General features: G+C 45.9%; 1 protein-coding gene across 1 annotated transcript; it reads left to right on the top strand.

Moving 5' to 3' along the window:
- Positions 1-12,848: 12,848 nt before the first annotated feature.
- On the top strand, positions 12,849-17,148 carry LOC111147441 (distal-less homeobox 5). Its single transcript, XM_022503451.1, has 3 exons — positions 12,849-13,324; positions 15,202-15,386; positions 16,474-17,148. The coding sequence occupies exons 1-3, from the start codon at positions 12,970-12,972 to the stop codon at positions 16,801-16,803; spliced, it is 870 nt and encodes a 289-aa protein (XP_022359159.1). The 5' UTR covers positions 12,849-12,969; the 3' UTR covers positions 16,804-17,148.
- Positions 17,149-17,873: the final 725 nt, after the last annotated feature.

Raw genomic sequence — 17,873 nt, 5'->3', positions numbered from 1 at the left:
CCATGATAATTATGTATATGAAAGAGAGGAAAAGTGTAATTCCTAAATGAAATGAAATTTTCTTACATGCCTAGCCTTTCAGACAGTGACTAGTTACTATACATCTTTATGTCCCACTTTTTTACACTTAAAAAAGCCAAAGAAGTTGAGAAAAGTTCAGCCACTGCCTGGTCCTGTATAAACTGACGAATGAAAGTCAGTTTCTTTCATTGTCCTACTTGGTAAAAAAAAAAAAAAAAAAGAATAGTAAGTTTCACTGGATCCCAGGAGCGTTGGGCAGACTAATTAATCGCTATAAAATGCTTTCAAATGCAGAATACTATATCTGTATTGCCTAACTTTTTTTTTTCAATGATCAGGTTAATACCCTATTCATTTCACTGGTAATTGTATAGTGCCCTCACCATAATGTAATGATGTGCGCCAGGCAAAAGTCAGGTGAGATGATCTAATGATGTCAAGATGAAATGCTGTCAGTGTAAGTCTATAAAGATAGTGTAACACTGTCAAAAATGAAAGGAAATCATGGCATTGTAAGTTCTACTACCATTAAAAGATGTTAGAAGGAAAGGGTTCCACAATCTGGGGCAATGTCTGTTATGACAGATGTGCTCAAGCAACTTAAAAGACAAACTGGCATTCCTCATCTAATTTTCTTTATCCAAAGAGTTTTTATTAAGATTCTGTTAATTTCCTACATGAATATCTTCAAGCCCAGAATAGGACTCTGATTCTCAAAAGCAATTTGTGTCTGAAACATCCATTGTTCTTTGGGGCTATGGTCCAACATTAATTGCACCAGATCATCCTATAATTTGCAAGGGCAGGGAGGGCATTTTAAAAGTTTTGTGGAAGGTAACAGTTCTCCAAGTTTCATTTTTTGAAGCGACCCTGGCAGTGAGAGAAATGTCTTTGTTATACATGGCACAACTCACAGAAGAAAAGGAGTATGGCCCCTGGATAAACGGTCAGTTTAGGTATGGCATTTATCCTCTCTATAGACCAGATTTTGAAAAGCCTGAAGAAGGTCCAAGCTGAAAAGAAAACAAAACCTTTCAGTATACTTTTGTGCATTGGGGAGCCTTGGGTTTCAGTTCTCTGAAGTTTTCTATTATATGAGGGATTCAGATTAAGTGAATTTAAAAATATAGAGGTGTGATTTCTGCCAAGGCTATTAAACAGATAATAATCAAAATGAAATAAGGGATTTAGAGTCAACATGTAGGAAAAGTTAGACAAAGGACTGAACTCTGTTGTACTCAGGGATTCCACCAGTCTATGGAGTGAGTTAGAGTCTAGCAAGTTTGTCTGAATCAGAAACAGATGCACTGGGCCCCTGGGTGGCTCAGTGGGTTAACTTGCTGTCTTCGGCTCGGGTCATGATCTCAGGGTCCTGGGATCAAGCCCTGCATCAGGCTCTCTGCTCAGCAGGGAGCCTGCTTCCCTCTCTCTCTCTCTCTACCTGCCTCTCTGCCTACTTGTGGTCTCTGTCTGTCAAATAAATAAATAAAATCCTTAAAAAATAAATAAATAAATAAATAAATAAATAAATAAATAAATAAATAAATAAGAAACTGAAAATTTTGCCAGAATCATCTATAGATGGATGCGTGAGATATCTTTGTGAATGTGGGGTGGGAGAAAGGAATGAACAGAGACAAATGGTGGAACTCGATCTCTGGCTCAGTTTTATGTGGGTTTGTCATTAGTTAGCTCCAGTCACCAATTGCTCACTGACATTTAACATCAATTATGGAATTAAGCTTTCTACTAGAGCAACTTACCCTGAATTTTCTGGCTCCAATGTTAAAAGTTCCCCCTCAGGAAAGAATATCCAATGGAAAAAAGACAGCCTCTTCAACAAATGGTGTTGGGAAAATTGGACAGCCACATGCAGAAAAATGAAATTGGATCATTTCCTTACACCACACACGAAAATAGACTCAAAATGGATGAAGGATCTCAATGTGAGAAAGGAATCCATCAAAATCCTTGAGGAGAACACAGGCAGCAACCTCTTCGACCTCAGCCGCAGCAACATCTTCCTAGGAACATCGCCAAAGGCAAGGGAAGCAAGGGCAAAAATGAACTATTGGGATTTCATCAAGATCAAAAGCTTTTGCACAGCAAAGGAAACAGTTAACAAAACCAAAAGACAACTGACAGAATGGGAGAAGATATTTGCAAATGACATATCGGATAAAGGGCTAGTGTCCAAAATCTATAAAGAACTTAGCAAACTCAACACCCAAAGAACAAATAATCCAATCAAGAAATGGGCAGAGGACATGAACAGACATTTCTGCAAAGAAGACATCCAGATGGCCAACAGACACATGAAAAAGTGCTCCACATCACTCGGCATCAGGGAAATACAAATCAAAACCACAATGAGATACCACCTCACACCAGTCAGAATGGCTAAAATTAACAAGTCAGGAAATGACAGATGCTGGCGAGGATGCGGAGAAAGGGGAACCCTCCTACACTGTTGGTGGGAATGCAAGCTGGTGCAACCACTCTGGAAAACAGCATGGAGGTTCCTCAAAATGTTGAAAATAGAACTACCCTATGACCCAGCAATTGCACTGCTGGGTATTTACCCTAAAGATACAAACGTAGTGATCCGAAGGGGCACGTGCACCCGAATGTTTATAGCAGCAATGTCTACAATAGCCAAACTATGGAAAGAACCTAGATGTCCATCAACAGACGAATGGATAAAGAAGATGTGGTATATATACACAATGGAATACTATGCAGCCATCAAAAGAAATGAAATCTTGCCATTTGCGGCGACGTGGATGGAACTAGAGGGTATCATGCTTAGCGAAATAAGTCAATCGGAGAAAGACAACTATCATATGATCTCCCTGATATGAGGGAGAGGAGATGCAACATGGTGGGTTAAGGGGGTAGGAGAAGAGTAAATGAAACAAGATGGGATTGGGAGGGAGACAAACCATAAGTGACTCTTAATCTCACAAAACAAACTGAGGGTTAATGGGGGGAGGGGGGTAGGAGGGGTGGGATTATGGACATTGGGGAGGGTATGTGCTATGGTGAGTGCTGTGAAGTGTGTAAACCTGGCGATTCACAGACCTGTACCCCTGGGGATAAAAATATATTATATGTTTATAAAAAATAAAATTTAATAAAAAAAAAAAATTCCCCCTCAGTCCCATCCCACTCCTATCTCAACTCGATTTCCTAAGTTACAGGTGCTACTATCCAGCAACTGGATCCTAAAGAAAAGTCTGATCCATTAAAGGAAAGGAAATTGTTGACATAAACAAACCATTACAACTAAAAGACTTACTGCTTGTTTCTCTAGAGAAAGAATACAAAGGAAAGTAGAACAGCAACAGAAATGGTATTCCACTAGCTAAAGCCATGATTGCTTGTTTTTATTCTCCATAGAGTGAAGGATTTCTGGTTTTAGAGATTTCCCCATGCAATAAATGTATTAACCGCAGGATCATAAATAAAGGGAGGATAAATTTCTTATCCTCTCTGTCTTACATTCTTCAATACAAATGGGTTAATGAAGGTTGTTGTAGAGATGAAATAAAATAATACACGCAAAGCAGTTAGTACAGAGGTAATGTCTCATGGATGTTATTTTTTATATTAAACTAGTAGCAAATTTGCTTCAGACTATGACCACCTGTGTGTGTGTGTGCGCACGCGCGTGTGCACATCTGTGTATACAGATAGCATTTTAAGCACGGGAAATTTTGGCTAGTCCTAGGTAATAGCGCAGTCTTATATGGTGTATGCCAAACACGCAATTAGGAAGTCAGATTCCTCCTGGCCTTACTTTCCTCTCAAGCCTACTATGCAGGTAAATATTAAATTATATGAGAACCCTCTAGTTGTTGTTGTTGTTGTTTTTAAGTTTAAAACCCAAAGCAAATTCAAGTATTATTATTATGAAAGTGGACTCTCTGGGCTTCAGTTTATTAATTTGTCAAATAGATAGTCAAGGAGTACCTTTCATTCAAAATCCATGGATTAATGCAGTGCCCGGGTGGCACAGTGGGTTAAAGCCTCTGCCTTCGGCTCAGGTCCCAATCCCAGGATCCTGGGATCAAGTCCTGAGCACGTCAGGCTCTCTGCTCAGTGGGGAGCCTGTTCCCCCCACCCCACCCCACCCCCACTTGTGATCTCTCTGTCAAATAAATAAATAAAATCTTAAAAAAAAAAACAAAATCCATGGATTCAATAGTAGTTATTTATTCCTAAAGAGAAAAACAAATATAAGGTCCCTAACCTTCATTCCTGCTGGTGCTCTCTCCCTTTGGCCCAAACACCTGGAGCACAGACAGGTGACGGCTTGTCTTCCACAGGCATGGGAGGTGCCCACCAACCTACAGGGACCTACAGAAACTTAGGCAAACTCAATGCCCACAGAAAGAGTAAGGATTGCAAGGATGGTGGTAAGAGGAAAGAGGCCAGGCAGGGAGGGATGGCAGTCCCGCCCGTGCTAGTAATTCGATGCCTGGGTATTCCTAAGCATGGTGTGGCATGAAAGGGACACTTGCTTGGCAGCGTTCCCACCAGCCCTCAAAGGCTAGGTCCTTAACTCCCAACAGTAGTGGCTGGCAGGCAGTGCTACCACCTCGTGGCTTACAACCGACAATAAAGGGAGGGGTAGGAGTGCCAACATGGAATATGAGCACGCTCAAGTTAAATGAAAGGCAAATACATAAAAGTTGAAGACCACCCATAAGAACCTGACAGAGCCACTTCTTTAGGCTACTGTGAAATTAAAGTGAATTACATATGACATCCCTTTGGAAAAAAGCCATTTAAAGGTCCATCAAATTCACAAGACAAGCCAAATGTTCACTGCCATTAACACTAGGAAGAAGAATGGAGCCCAGCAATATATTGGAAAAACTTAGAGAACTTTTTTTCCCCTAAAGTGTGATATTTAGGGCCACATAGGATTTTAATGATCTTACTGAAAGAAAGTCAAAAGAAAAGAATAGTCATTAGCACCTTCTATCTCATATATTCCAATTTCTCTGGGAAGTATTTCCCAAAAGACAAACCCTGGGTGGACAAGTGCTTTTTCCTAAATGCCACCCCAGCAATGATTCTATTTCAGAGAGAACAAGGAGGTTCTTAACGCCCAGCTGTTTTGATCTTTTTGCTTTCCATTCTCCCACCTATTTCTCTGCCAATCTTTTACACTGCTCTTTTAAGTTAGAGAAATTTTACCACCTGATTTTAATTACTGAATACTTTTTTCCTCCAGTTTCACGCCTAACTCATGGGCTTCTGATAAAGATACTCCCACTGAGGGCACCTGGCTGGCTCAGTCAGTCAGGCATCTGAAGGCTGATTTCGGCTCAGGTGATGATCTCAGGGTCCTGAGATGGATGCTTCTCTCCCTCTCTCTCTCTCCCTCCCTCTGCCACTCCTCCTATACTCTCTCTCTCTCTCAAACAAATAAATAAATAAAATCTCTAAAAAAACACTATCACTGTACAAAGATGATTGGTGCACTTCTTTTTCTCAATGCTAAAACCTTCTCCCTATCCTCTCCAAGTTTACTATGTAGGTTACATACCAGAGACCTAGCACAGTGATTCAATGACACAACCCTGAAAGTGTCTGCAATTCTTAAAAGGCAAGTGTGAAAAAGCTGTAAGACAGGACACCCCTGAAGCCGAGAGAGACTCAAATAACAAAGTGTAGAGAGAGAATCGTATATCCATAGGATATCCTCATTTTTCCTACATATGAATGCAGCTACATTCACCTGTATCTGTCCTTTGTGTATTTAATTTGTTGATTTCCATCTTCACTTGGTTTTCCTAGGAGAGGATTTAATATTCTGTGTGCGGCTAGCTGGAGTCCAGAGTTTCATAAACAGAATGATCTTTGCCCTCTACAGTTCCAGGGATTCCTGGAACTTATAAGAAAAAAATCCAGCTATCTCTAAACCCCATTTATTTTATTTTTGCTGTTGAGGTATAATTGCCATATAACACTACATTAGTTTCAAGTGTACAACATAATGAACAGATATTTATATATATTGTGAAATGATCACAGTAAGTCTAGCTGACATCTGTCCTCATATATAGTTAGTTATAAAGGTTTCCTTCTTTTTATGAGAAGGTAGATATTAAACCTTCCCATGACATGACATGACATGAAGGTGGCTAAGACCCTCTTAGCAACCTTAAGATATGCAATACAACATGATTAACCACAGTCACCCTGCTAAATATCACATCCCCATGACTTACATATTTTATAACTGTAAGCTTGTACCTTTTGATCCCCTTCACCCATTTGGGCTGCCCCCATCCCATTTTAGACTCACCATAGTGTGTGCAGACACATAGTATGTTGCCCATAAAAAGTTACCACAGCAACAAGAGTGTTCCCTGACTTCCTAAGGAACCAACTGAAATGCACACATCCATCGGGGTTAAAACTGTGAGCGTGCACTCAAACCATGAGTGCACATAGCCACGTACCCAAAACTAAGCCAGGACGGAGCAATAAATTATCTGATGGTACATGATCATATAATACTTGGCTAAATGCACCATCGGAGAGCCTGTTGAGACCGTGTGGAAACAGTGAAATAAAACTGAAGACTTAGGGTTGTGAAAGCAAAATTTGACTTCAGTGCCCATGGGCTAAATAAGTTGACCATAACTGAGGTTCTGGATGGCAGAGTAATGTCTCTTTCCTGCCCACAGTTTTTAAAGTGACTCCATTGCTGTGTCAGCTACACTTCACTTGGAAAGCTATTGACTTTTCCTTTCTGTTGCCTCAATTTTCTTCTGCAGGAGCACAGAGGGATGCAAGTCCAGGTGGGCACCATGCTTTCGACTGATTACGCCATGAAACACAGCAGGAAAACCTCTTATCTCAGGTTGGAGCTGCCTGTTTAAGAATCTTTTTCTTTATAAAAGGTATAAGGTAGTAAACACAGCTGTAGATAAAGATTTTTGCATTTTCTTGCTGTTTGTTTTAATCTATTAAAATAATATAATTAAGAGAGCACAAAAACGTCTGTAAAATTATACTATCTGCCCATGTGTGTGTATGTTATGCGCCAAGTTTTACCCAGCTCTTGGTGTTTGAATAATCTGAATGGATTTGACTTTAGAAGTGGTTTTTTACATCTTTGCCTATGGTGTTGTCAGATCATAAAAATACAGTGGCTTAGGATCAATGAACTTTAAAATTCTAAATTAATCTTGGAATTAGGATGTTATTAAAGATGACTTAATCTTCACTCTGGCTATTTCCTTGCCAGAGTTGGATCATTGCTCTGAATTCCTGTCTGCTGATTGCTTTTCTTTTAACTCCACTAGGGGTATTTTTTTTAATTGGAATATTTATATATCTTTAAGAAGAATAAAGGTTTTGTAAATAGTATCACAGCCAAACCTTCCTTTCAAGAAGATGAAATCTGAGTTTAGGATGAAGAATATGACTCAATTCAGTTTGCGAAGACATATAATAATATAATCCCATTTACTTCCTACTTAGATGAATTTGAAGTGTTTTCAGCTGTGGTATATTAAATTCGTCTCATAGAGAATAGATTTGAGTGGATACTTAAGGCCTTTTCTGAGCCAGTTATGTTTAAGTTAAATGAATAAACATATTTTAATGTCTTAATTATAAAAATAAAATGTGCAGAAGTCTATGATCTGCACTATCATTTGGAAATAAACTGGAGAAATCCTATTAGGATGGAATTAAGTGGAGAATAGTTTCCCCCTGTGGGGACTTTTAATTTATTCAGAATATTTCTCTAAGTGTTTGCTAGTGAATCCTTTGAGATTACTTTGGAAGAGACACCCTTGAACTCCAAACACATTTTGCTTGAGGACAAAGGGGTGCTGTAATTAATTTCAGCATGGGAGGAATCTGGCTTTCTACTTATCCTTTCCATCACCTCCCTTCCTGGGAGAGTTCACTGTCAATTTATAAAGGCTTCAGGGGTGCCTGGGTGGCTCAGTGGGTTAAAGCCTCTGCCTTCCGCTCAGGTCATGATTTCAGGTTCCTGGGATTGAGCCCCGCATCGGGCTCTCTGCTCAGTGGGGTGCCTGCTTCCTCCTCTCTCTCTGCCTGCCTCTCTGCCTACTTGTGATCTCTCTCTGTGTCAAATAAATAAATAAAAATATTTTATAAGGGCTTCAGAGCATTTTAGCTTGGGCCTGGTTAGTTCAGCCTCATGAATACATGGGAAGAACTTTAAACTTAAACTTTAAACTTGAAGTTTAAACCGAAGTTCTTTATTTAAAGTTCTTTAATTCCCAGGTGAGGAATTAAACAGTTTTGCTAACTCAGACGATGAACCACTTATGAATGTCTGTCCTAAGCCAGTGTGCCCAGCTCTCTGTTGGGAGACACAAAGGCCATTCAGCTGAGTTGCCAAAACCAATGACCAACAACTTGTGATATTTTTGAAAGCCTTCGCCACTTTTGAAACAATCGTTCCTGTCTTTTCACCTCATCCCAGTTCGTAGAAATGTATCTCTTCTAAACAAACATGAAACCTAGTATTTCAGGGCTGTTACCTTAAGTTATGAGATGGACTTAGAACCCTACCTCAGAGAAAGCTCTGAAGCTCCATTGTAAATAAAATTAGTCAGATCCATCTCCATGAAATGTATGACATAACTAGCTTCGTTTGTGTTTGAGATTCCTTGGGATTGGAAAGTACTCTAGATGGATCATGATCAATTTTTCACTGGACAGATAAAGAAAAGTAATAAATAAAGCATTGCAAATACAAAGTAAAATAAACCTCAGCCTAATGGGACTTTTAAAAGACAGGTAGTCTGATAAAAATTCCCTAAAGTCAAAAAGCACTGTCTGATTCAAGTTTGCATGTATCGTGCTAGTATCATATTATGGGGTCCTTTATCTACCTGAATTATGTGCATCTGATTGGTGTGCACAACATTTTAAACAAATGAAAAGATAGTTGCCATGTTAAAAAGACCTAAGTACACAAATTAAATATTTTTGGATGCAATGATTTGTCTGAGCTTGAGCCCAAATGAAAGGATGTTCTGCTTTTCACATGCCTACGAGTAAACAGATTTCCAGATGGGCCAGGGGGAGAAAACTGAGTTTAACATGGCTATTAAAATTATCTTTCCCACTCATTTCCAAGGCACTCCCGCAAACTCAATGGCACTATTTTTCCAGTTCAGTGAGTAGTGAGTGAGTGACTCTCCCGCAGCCTCTCCAGCCACTCATCTAGTTGGAGGGGGGCTTGCTTCTTCAGAAGCGTCCTGGAAATAAGGATCCCCCTCGACTCTTCCCCGTCACTCTAGGTCAGCAGATTGAACACAGCCTGTTACTCCCCCCAAATCTCCAGATTTTCATCCTGAATCCCCGGAAAAATGGGGATCCAGTGAGAGGAGGGGAGGAAGAGTATGAATATATAAGGAGTCAAAGAAAGGAGAAAAAAGGGCGTAGGGTGGAAAGAAAGATCTGCTGGAAGCAGAAAGGACAGCCACGTAGTCCTGTACTCGTGTACTCGAACCCCAAAGACCAGCCGGCGTTGTCCAGCCAGTGACTGTGAGTTTCGGAAACGTTTGTTGTTAGCGCGCCTTTCCTTGCGGACACTGGGTGGCGCTCATGGTAAAGACTTGCGCTTCTCTTGGGGTCCTGCCCCCCCCCCCCCCCCCCGCCCCAACGCCCGCCCCTTCTCGCCCGGTGCAAATTTCGGCTACCGGGAGATGAAATTACTCACATTCTTCCTACGTGTCGCAGTGGGGAGAGCACTTCTGGATAATTTTGATGCCGTGGGGCTGTTTCTCCACGACTGGGCCTGTCGGTGGGTTTTAAAAGAGGCAACAGCATCCGGCCCGCTGGCCTGAAAATAAAGTTCCAGGCCTTGGTGTTAGAACCAGCCACAGTTAAGGCAAATGTTGCTACCCCGACCGAGAGCCGAGATTCCCAGAGCGTGGATCCGAAGCAGGGGGCTAGGCCCAGATGTCGTGTTCGCGCACAGAGCCACGATGACTATAGGACTATGAGGGTAAAAGAAATGGAACTAGATTGGGATCAGACTCCTTTCAACGTAGAGCTCCCGTTCCCTCCCGCTGCCTATAAGGAAAGGGTAGGGGGAAATTGGGTCCAGCTAGAAAAGAAGCAGAACAAAATCAAGAAAGTTTAGGCTCTGGGCCTTCAGAGGCACCCCCAGATCTGAAGATCTCACACACCAGCAGCCTTTCTTTACACAAGTGACTTTAGTCTGGCCTGAGGACCAACACTTTAGGAACTGAAACAAAGACCTTAAACCCTTCCCTACCGCACCACTCCTTCTTGTCTTGGATAAAATAGGAGTTTTTTTTTTTTTTTTTTTTTTTTTTTACAAGGAAAAAGTGAAATTGAACAAGGTCTAAACTAACTTAACATTGTAACACTGAGTTCACAACCAGATCCCTAACTTCTAAACTGTGTCCAAATTCGGCCGTTTCCAACCCCACACTCGCTGAAATCTGCCTTCCCCCGCAAGGTCTAAGGACATAACCACCGTGAGCATAGCTGTATTGACCTTATTTCCCTTCCCGTAGTAACTTTTAAATCTGTAACAAATAAAAAGCGGGGGATCACGGGACCAGCTAAGGCAGCCCTGCTCCCTGCACCACTCGCCTTTTCTAGGAGGTGCTCTGAACCATCCCTGGCATTGCTCTAAGGAAGCCGTTCATGTAATTAAATAGCTGGATGTGTGTAAGGTGACTTGATGGGAGCCAAGAGCTTCTCCAGAGCAAAGACCGGAAGCCCGATGGGGTTGGCACTGCTTTCCCAACACCCTGTAGTTTTTCACAATTTAAATCTCGGTGGTGAACAGTGGTGCCTAAATCGACAGCATGAGGCAAGGGTGAGCGGACAGCCAAGGCTCTGTTTACCTGGGTGACTATCTCAGAGAAGTTCAGGGCTGTGCAAGCCTAAAGCAGGAGGCTTGGGCTGGGGTGGGGATGGGGGTAGAAGGAGAAGATGGGGGGAACTGGGTGGGCCTTGTCACACACACCTCCCCTTCCCTGTGCACTCCTGCCCTGAAACTGTCCCCAAAGGGCAGTGCAACAACAGCTGTGGTTTTCCCTGTACCCAACCCGCAGGGGCAGGCAGTTGGTGGAAGGGTGGTACTCCGATTTCCAGTTCTGAGGCTAGGCTGGCACCCTGCTTTGAGTTCCAGATCCCTAGCTCTACCTCCCAGGCTGTTTTGGGCAGAGTAGCTCCATGGCCAAGGTAAGGCTAAACTAGCACTAGACGTAACTAATGTAGATACTTTTCTTTGTTGAGAATGGGTGCTTAAGGGAATGAGAGGCCCAACCAGCCCACCCTAGTTGTTGGTTGGAAATCCCAGGTTCTGGAGCTCAGATTCCCTGGAGGTAGATGCTGGGAGTGCTCAAATCAGGACCCAGCTCCTGCAGTTGCCTATTTGAGGGGAATGGGGGGGGGGTAGTTTGATTTAAGTTAAATTTCTAACGTCCCAGCTGGATCACCACTATAGCAAGAGTGACGTGTCATGAAAAGGAAACCCTGAACCTCGAGTTCCAAGTGTTTGATCACTGAGCCTTTATTCCCTTTGCGTATGAGCTAAGGTGTATTTGCTGCAGGGAAAAAAGGGAAGGAGAATATAGAAACAGGGACTTGAGAAGTGGAAAGGCAGGCCTTCGGGTGCCACATCCATGGAAGCTAGGAGGGCATGATTCATGAGCTTCACACAACTTCCCCAAAGAGTTTTTGTCCCTGTCTACTATCTAGTCTTCTTAGGGTTTCCCCATTCCGACCCGGAGCAATGACAGATCGTAAGTGAACCCTTCACTTCTGCAGGAGTATCTGGCCACTGAACACAGTTACGGACCCTGGAGTCCAACGGCATCCACACAGCCAAGAATCCTGAACAAAATATGGGGCTGCCAGCTCTTCTTGGGGACCAGCAATTTGGGCACCGTTAAGTTATTTGTGCTGGTGACAATGATATTTTTAAGTGATCGAAGAGGTTTAGGCTTGCAGGAGCTCTCTGCCATTAAAAGCTGGACAGGCAGCGTGAATTCTTGAGCATCCTTATCCAGCCCTTGTCTGAGAAGTACTCATCTCGTGCTAAAGAAGTGCTTGCTGCAAATTTGTGTCATTCCCCAAATCACAAATTTTCAATATGGGTAAGTTACAACTTGGCTCCCAGCACCCCACTAAGAATATTGTTCTCAGTTCCTTCTCTCTTTGGGTCCTACACCCCTGCTCCCTCCTCCCATTCCCTGATTTGATTCCTCATTTCAATATCAATGTTCAGCTCCACACACACAATTCCCCTCACCACCACCCCCCCCCCCAAGCCGCTGGGGTGGGAAGGTGCAGAACAAGACCGATGCCCACCTCACCCCCCAAATATGTACATTTTCCAAAGCTGCTGATGGGAACACACTGTCTCCAGATATTACTGAGCTGGGTATTGGGGATTCTGCGTTGTCTTTGGTATTCACTGAAAACAGACTGCCTGAGACCTCCTCCCCCAACAAGCAACAACTACACACATGCGTGCGCGCGCACAGGCACGCGCACACACACACACTCACTCCCCCCCCTCCTTTTTCCCCCCCCTCTCTCTTTTTTAAGCAATGCTTTGTTGTGCTAAAACTAGTTGGACGAGTTAGGGTGTTGCTGCTGCTCCCGAAGCCCTGGCCAATGGAACCCGATCCACCCCGCTGTGCGTAAGCGCGCAATTAAGGATTTAACCAAGGCTGTGCTGCGCCTCAGCCATCAGTCAGCCTGCCGGAGACAGAGCCTCCACGACTCCCAGCCTCCTCCTCGCCGCCGCCTCCTCCTCCTCCTTCTCTCCTCCTCCTCTTCTTCCTCCTCCTCCCTCGCTCCCACAGCCATGTCTGCTTAGACCAGAACAGCCCCACAGCCAACTCGGGCAGCAGCCGCCGCCACAGCAGCAAGGACAGCCGCCGCCGGTGAGCGATGACAGGAGTGTTTGACAGAAGGGTCCCCAGCATCCGATCCGGCGACTTTCAAGCTCCGTTCCAGACGTCCGCAGCCATGCACCATCCGTCTCAGGAATCGCCAACTTTGCCCGAGTCGTCGGCCACCGATTCCGACTACTACAGTCCCACGGGGGGAGCCCCACACGGCTACTGCTCTCCTACCTCGGCTTCCTATGGCAAAGCGCTCAACCCCTACCAATACCAGTACCATGGCGTGAATGGCTCAGCCGGCAGCTACCCCGCCAAAGCTTACGCCGACTACAGCTACGCCAGCCCCTACCACCAGTACGGCGGCGCCTACAACCGCGTCCCGAGCGCCGCCAGCCAGCCAGGTAAGGCGGGGCGGGGGGCAGATGCAGGGGGAGCCCGGATTCTGGAGGGGCGAGGTGGGGTGGGAGATTGGGGACCCGCGCCAACCACTACAGTGGGGGCGCACCCGGCAGAAAGGAGGGGGGCCTGGACTCTGCCACCGAAAGACGTTCTCTATGGCCAGCATTTTAGAGACTCTTGGAAGAATTCTCCCCTCGGGCACCTGGGGGGTGGGGGGCTCTTGAGTCTCTGGATTCCCTAGTTGCCTGGTCTAAAAGCCAACTAGTCTGAAAAGGGGGTAGGGATGGAAAGAAGAAAGACTCAGGCAGTCTGAGTGGCGTTTGCGTAATAAAGGGGAGGTTAGTTGGAATTTTTGGTGAGCGTGCTCCGCTGGTGCGAGTGGGAGTGGAAGGCTGCCTCAAAGACGCTGTCGGGATTAGTCTAAGAGCAGCCACGAGCCAGGGTGGTGTTCCTGTCCCGGGAGCCTGAGGCGGGAGTGGAGGGCTGAGGGGCTGGAGCCCACCAGAGAAAGAAGCCTCGGAGAGCCTTGTGGTTTATCCAGGGCATTTCCAGAAACAAACAGCCATTTAAGGGTGGAGGAGGGCTGCTGAGGGGTGCCCAAAATTTGTCTTCCTCTTCCCCACCTCCTCTCTTTTCGCCCTCCTTGAAACTTAGTTGGCGAGTTTAAGAGGGTAGTGAGCTTGGGCGGTGAGAGGCATGAGGTCTCCTTGGAGAGGTTTTGCTGGTCAGGTTTGATCTCTTCCCACTAGCACATTAATAATCCTGCTAATATTAGCATCCCCTTCTTTGGCAGAATAGAGACCACAGCCCTCATTCTCCACCCTTCCTCTCCCAGGAGCTCGCCACACGCGAGCGCGTGCACACACACACACACACACACACACACACACACACACACACACCACTCTACCCCTTCCAGAGATGGGTAGTTTTGATAAGGTGGTACTTTTCAGAAAGGGGACTTATGGCCCCAGGGTATGTTTGTAAAACCAGTGTTCAGAAAGTTCTTTTCCCTGTCTATATTCACAACTTGGAGAAAATCGTCCTGATCTGCCGCCCCTTTCCTACGAAAACACCCTACCAATGAATCCTTTCCAATGTGTGACTCTTGCTAAATTTTAAAAGGAGAACCTAGGGGGTGGTATGTCTTCATTCCTTTCAGTGTCTCTGTATTTTGTGCGTAAGTGAAAGATTTTTTTTTTCTTTTGGCCAAGAACTTATTAAGTCTATTTGTAAAAGAAACCAGACACATCTGTGCCCTCGCAGATCTGCAGGGAGATTATGGGGGCTGCATAATCGGCCCTCTGTCTGCAGCGGCCTGGACCTCTTGCTGCTGAATTGAAGGAACATAGTTTGCTTGTGGGTCTTTGAACTTTGGAGACCTCGGTTAGCGTCTTCCCTGCCCCAGCGTCTGGTCTCTGCGGGCGCCCGAACAGACGCCGACAGTGGGGGCGGGAGGGGGGTGTCACGGCCCAGAGCCTCCCCCATTGAAGCCCCAGGAGGGGCTGGCCAAGCTCGCCCCAGAAACGGGGGTGAGCGCAGGGTGGGCGTAAAAACAAGCCAGGGTGAAGCAGGAACCGCTCGCTGCAAGGGCTAAATCCCAGACGCCAAGAAAGAAGCCGAGCTGTACAAAGAGCTTTGCACAAGCCCACAAGAACCTGAATGAACTGAGTAGGGAATTAATCAAACTACCTGGCTTTTGCATGACTTGGGGGAGGGGCGTATTTCTCTGGGTCTTGCTAAGCCAAGGAGGTGATATGGGGGAAGAGACTGAAGACTGTGTGAGTAAAACAAAACAAAACTCAAGGACTGTATTTGAGGGTTCTGCAAAAGAAACGTCTGCGGACAAACTCTAACCGGGTCTATTTTGATTATTTAGAGAAAGAAGTGGCCGAGCCCGAGGTGAGGATGGTGAATGGCAAACCAAAGAAAGTTCGTAAACCCAGGACTATTTATTCCAGCTTTCAGCTGGCCGCGTTGCAGAGAAGGTTTCAGAAGACTCAGTACCTCGCCCTGCCCGAACGCGCCGAACTGGCCGCCTCGCTGGGACTGACGCAAACACAGGTAAATCCGGCAGCGGTGGGGCCGGAGCCCCGCCTCGGCTGCAAGGCTGGCTGGGCCGCGCGGTTCCATCCCGACCCGCGGCAACCGATTCCATAGCACCACGAGAAACTCACAGACAGAAAGACGCGGACCCCGCGCCCTTACCTCCATGACTCCATGAGTCAGGCTGGGTGTTGCCGCCGTGCGAAGGTGGGGATGGGATGGAGACGCCGTTCATCCTCTCGCTTCAGGCCTCCAGGGGCGAGGGGCCAATTTCCTAGATTGGAAACAAGGGGAGGGCCATTTCGAGGACACTCTCGAAGCCTGGAGAAGTTGGTTCTCTGAACAATGCAGAGCCTTTCGGGGAGAGCAGGGCCCGGCTGCCTCGCGGTGGTCTCTGGCGCGAAGGTCGCCTCGGGCTGGAAGGTTGAAGGGTCACGCCCTGCTCCAGCGGAGCTCTAGGCCGTGGCAGCCTGAGGGTCGCAAAGTGGGGGGCGCTGTTGTGCGGGGAAATCATCCTGGGTCGTCCCATTCCCTTCACTCCCTCTTCAGACCCGATGGGGCCCATAAAAAACAAAAACAAACAAACAAACAAAACAATAATAATGTTTGAATCTCCACCCAGAGCTGCAGGCGCCTTCTGACCTTTGGAAGCTGAGGAGGGAGTGGAGGGGAGTTGGGCGGGAGATTGGGACACTGCTCCTTTCCCCCACGCTGGCGCGAGCACAGCAAGCCCCAAGCCCTCGCGCGCGGCTCTCGGGCCATTGTTTTGGGGACGCTCGCTGCGCCGCGTTCCGTGCGCGCTGCTCAGGCCCACACGTGGGCGCACGCCGCCCGGGACACTTGCGCTCCCCCCTCCCCCAGCCCAAACAGAAACTAAAGCCTCGGAGTCCCGCCCTCGCAGGGGCCGGTGAGCATCTGGCCGGTCAGGTTGTCCTCCGGGATCCCAGATCCAGGCTTGGCCTCAGGCCGGGCCCGCTGACCTTAGGCCGCAAGCTGCGGGGAGAGGCCAGGTCCGTGCCACCTGGGGGCCCAAGATGCTTCCTCCAGGCAAGGCGCGGCGGCCTCTGAGTGACCCGGTAACGTGTGCCTTTGTTCCCCCACCCAGGTGAAAATCTGGTTTCAGAACAAAAGATCCAAGATCAAGAAGATCATGAAAAACGGGGAGATGCCCCCGGAGCACAGCCCCAGCTCCAGCGACCCTATGGCGTGTAACTCGCCGCAGTCTCCGGCGGTGTGGGAGCCCCAGGGCTCGTCCCGCTCGCTCAGCCACCACCCTCATGCCCACCCTCCGACCTCCAACCAGTCCCCTGCATCCAGCTACCTGGAGAACTCGGCTTCCTGGTACCCGAGCGCAGCCAGCTCAATCAATTCCCACCTGCCGCCGCCCGGCTCCTTACAGCACCCGCTGGCGCTGGCCTCCGGGACACTCTATTAGACAGGCGGCTTTCTCTTGCTCTCTTTTTTGGGACTGCTGTGTTTTGCTGTTTTAGAAAATCATAAAGAAAGGAATTCATTTGGGGAAGTTTGGAAAACGGAAACAAAAAAGATTCATGTGTAAAGCTTTTTTTGCATGTAAGTTATTGCATTTCAGAGGACCCTCGTCCCCCCCTTTTTTTACAGACGAACTTTTTTTGCGCAACTGTGGACACTATCAATGGTGCCTTGAAATCTATGACCTCAACTTTTCAAAAGACTTTTTTTCAATGTTATTTTAACCATGTAAATAAGTGTAGATAGAGGAATTAAACTGTATATTCTGGATAAATAAAATTATTTCGACCATGAAAGCCAAATGTTTCTAAAAAATACTCCTTTTGCCCTCCTTATACTGGGCTAGTGACGTTTTATGCAGGCAATTAAAGGAAGACATGCTCTGCAGAGATCCAATAAGGCAAAAAGGAAAACAGAAATTGGGGCTGCATGGAGGCAAAACTGTACCCGTGTGTCGGATGCTGTACTTTATGTGTCTATATACATATGTGGCCTGTTTGTAGTACTGCCATAAAATATATATAGGGTGGTTTTTTGTTTTTTTTTTTTTTTTTGCCTAACCACAAAAACATTTAGATAATTTTAAATTTAACCCCAGATTGTTTCAGGTAGAAAGTAATGCTTGAATCTAAATCTGGTCCTCCCACCCTGTGTGTGAGTAAAAAAGCTGCAGAAATCTATCAATAACCACTCCAAATTCTAAACTCAAAGCAATTATCATGCACAACTCCCCCTCCCAACAACCTCTACGTATTGGCAGAGCAATTAGACAAATAACACTCCCTTCAGATGGGCGCTTCCAGAGATGAGGAAAAGAAGAGGAAGAAGAAAAAGAAGAAAATTTTCCTTCCTATTACATTTTTTTAAAAACCTGAAATGTTTGCAGCGTGGCAAATGGTAGTGTCTCAGACTCCTTGGTAAAGGATTATCAATTTTATTTGGGCTCTTTTCGGAGAAAGGGATGGGTCACAGGACCTGAGAAGGATGATAAACATCAATCAGTAGGGCAAGCAG

The sequence above is a fragment of the Enhydra lutris genome, unplaced genomic scaffold (assembly GCF_002288905.1).
Source record: "Enhydra lutris kenyoni isolate GAN:26980312 unplaced genomic scaffold, ASM228890v2 scaffoldscaffold16, whole genome shotgun sequence".
In the NCBI taxonomy this organism is placed as follows: Eukaryota; Metazoa; Chordata; class Mammalia; order Carnivora; family Mustelidae; genus Enhydra; species Enhydra lutris.
This window is presented reverse-complemented; position numbering and strand designations above follow the sequence as displayed.

Coding starts and splice junctions, on each gene's coding strand:
- LOC111147441 (XM_022503451.1), top strand. CDS start 12,970: ATGACAGGAGTGTTTGACAGAAGGGTCCCCAGCATCCGATCCGGCGAC. Junction 13,325..15,201: donor GAGCGCCGCCAGCCAGCCAG/GTAAGGCGGGGC, acceptor TTGATTATTTAG/AGAAAGAAGTGGCCGAGCCC. Junction 15,387..16,473: donor TGGGACTGACGCAAACACAG/GTAAATCCGGCA, acceptor TCCCCCACCCAG/GTGAAAATCTGGTTTCAGAA.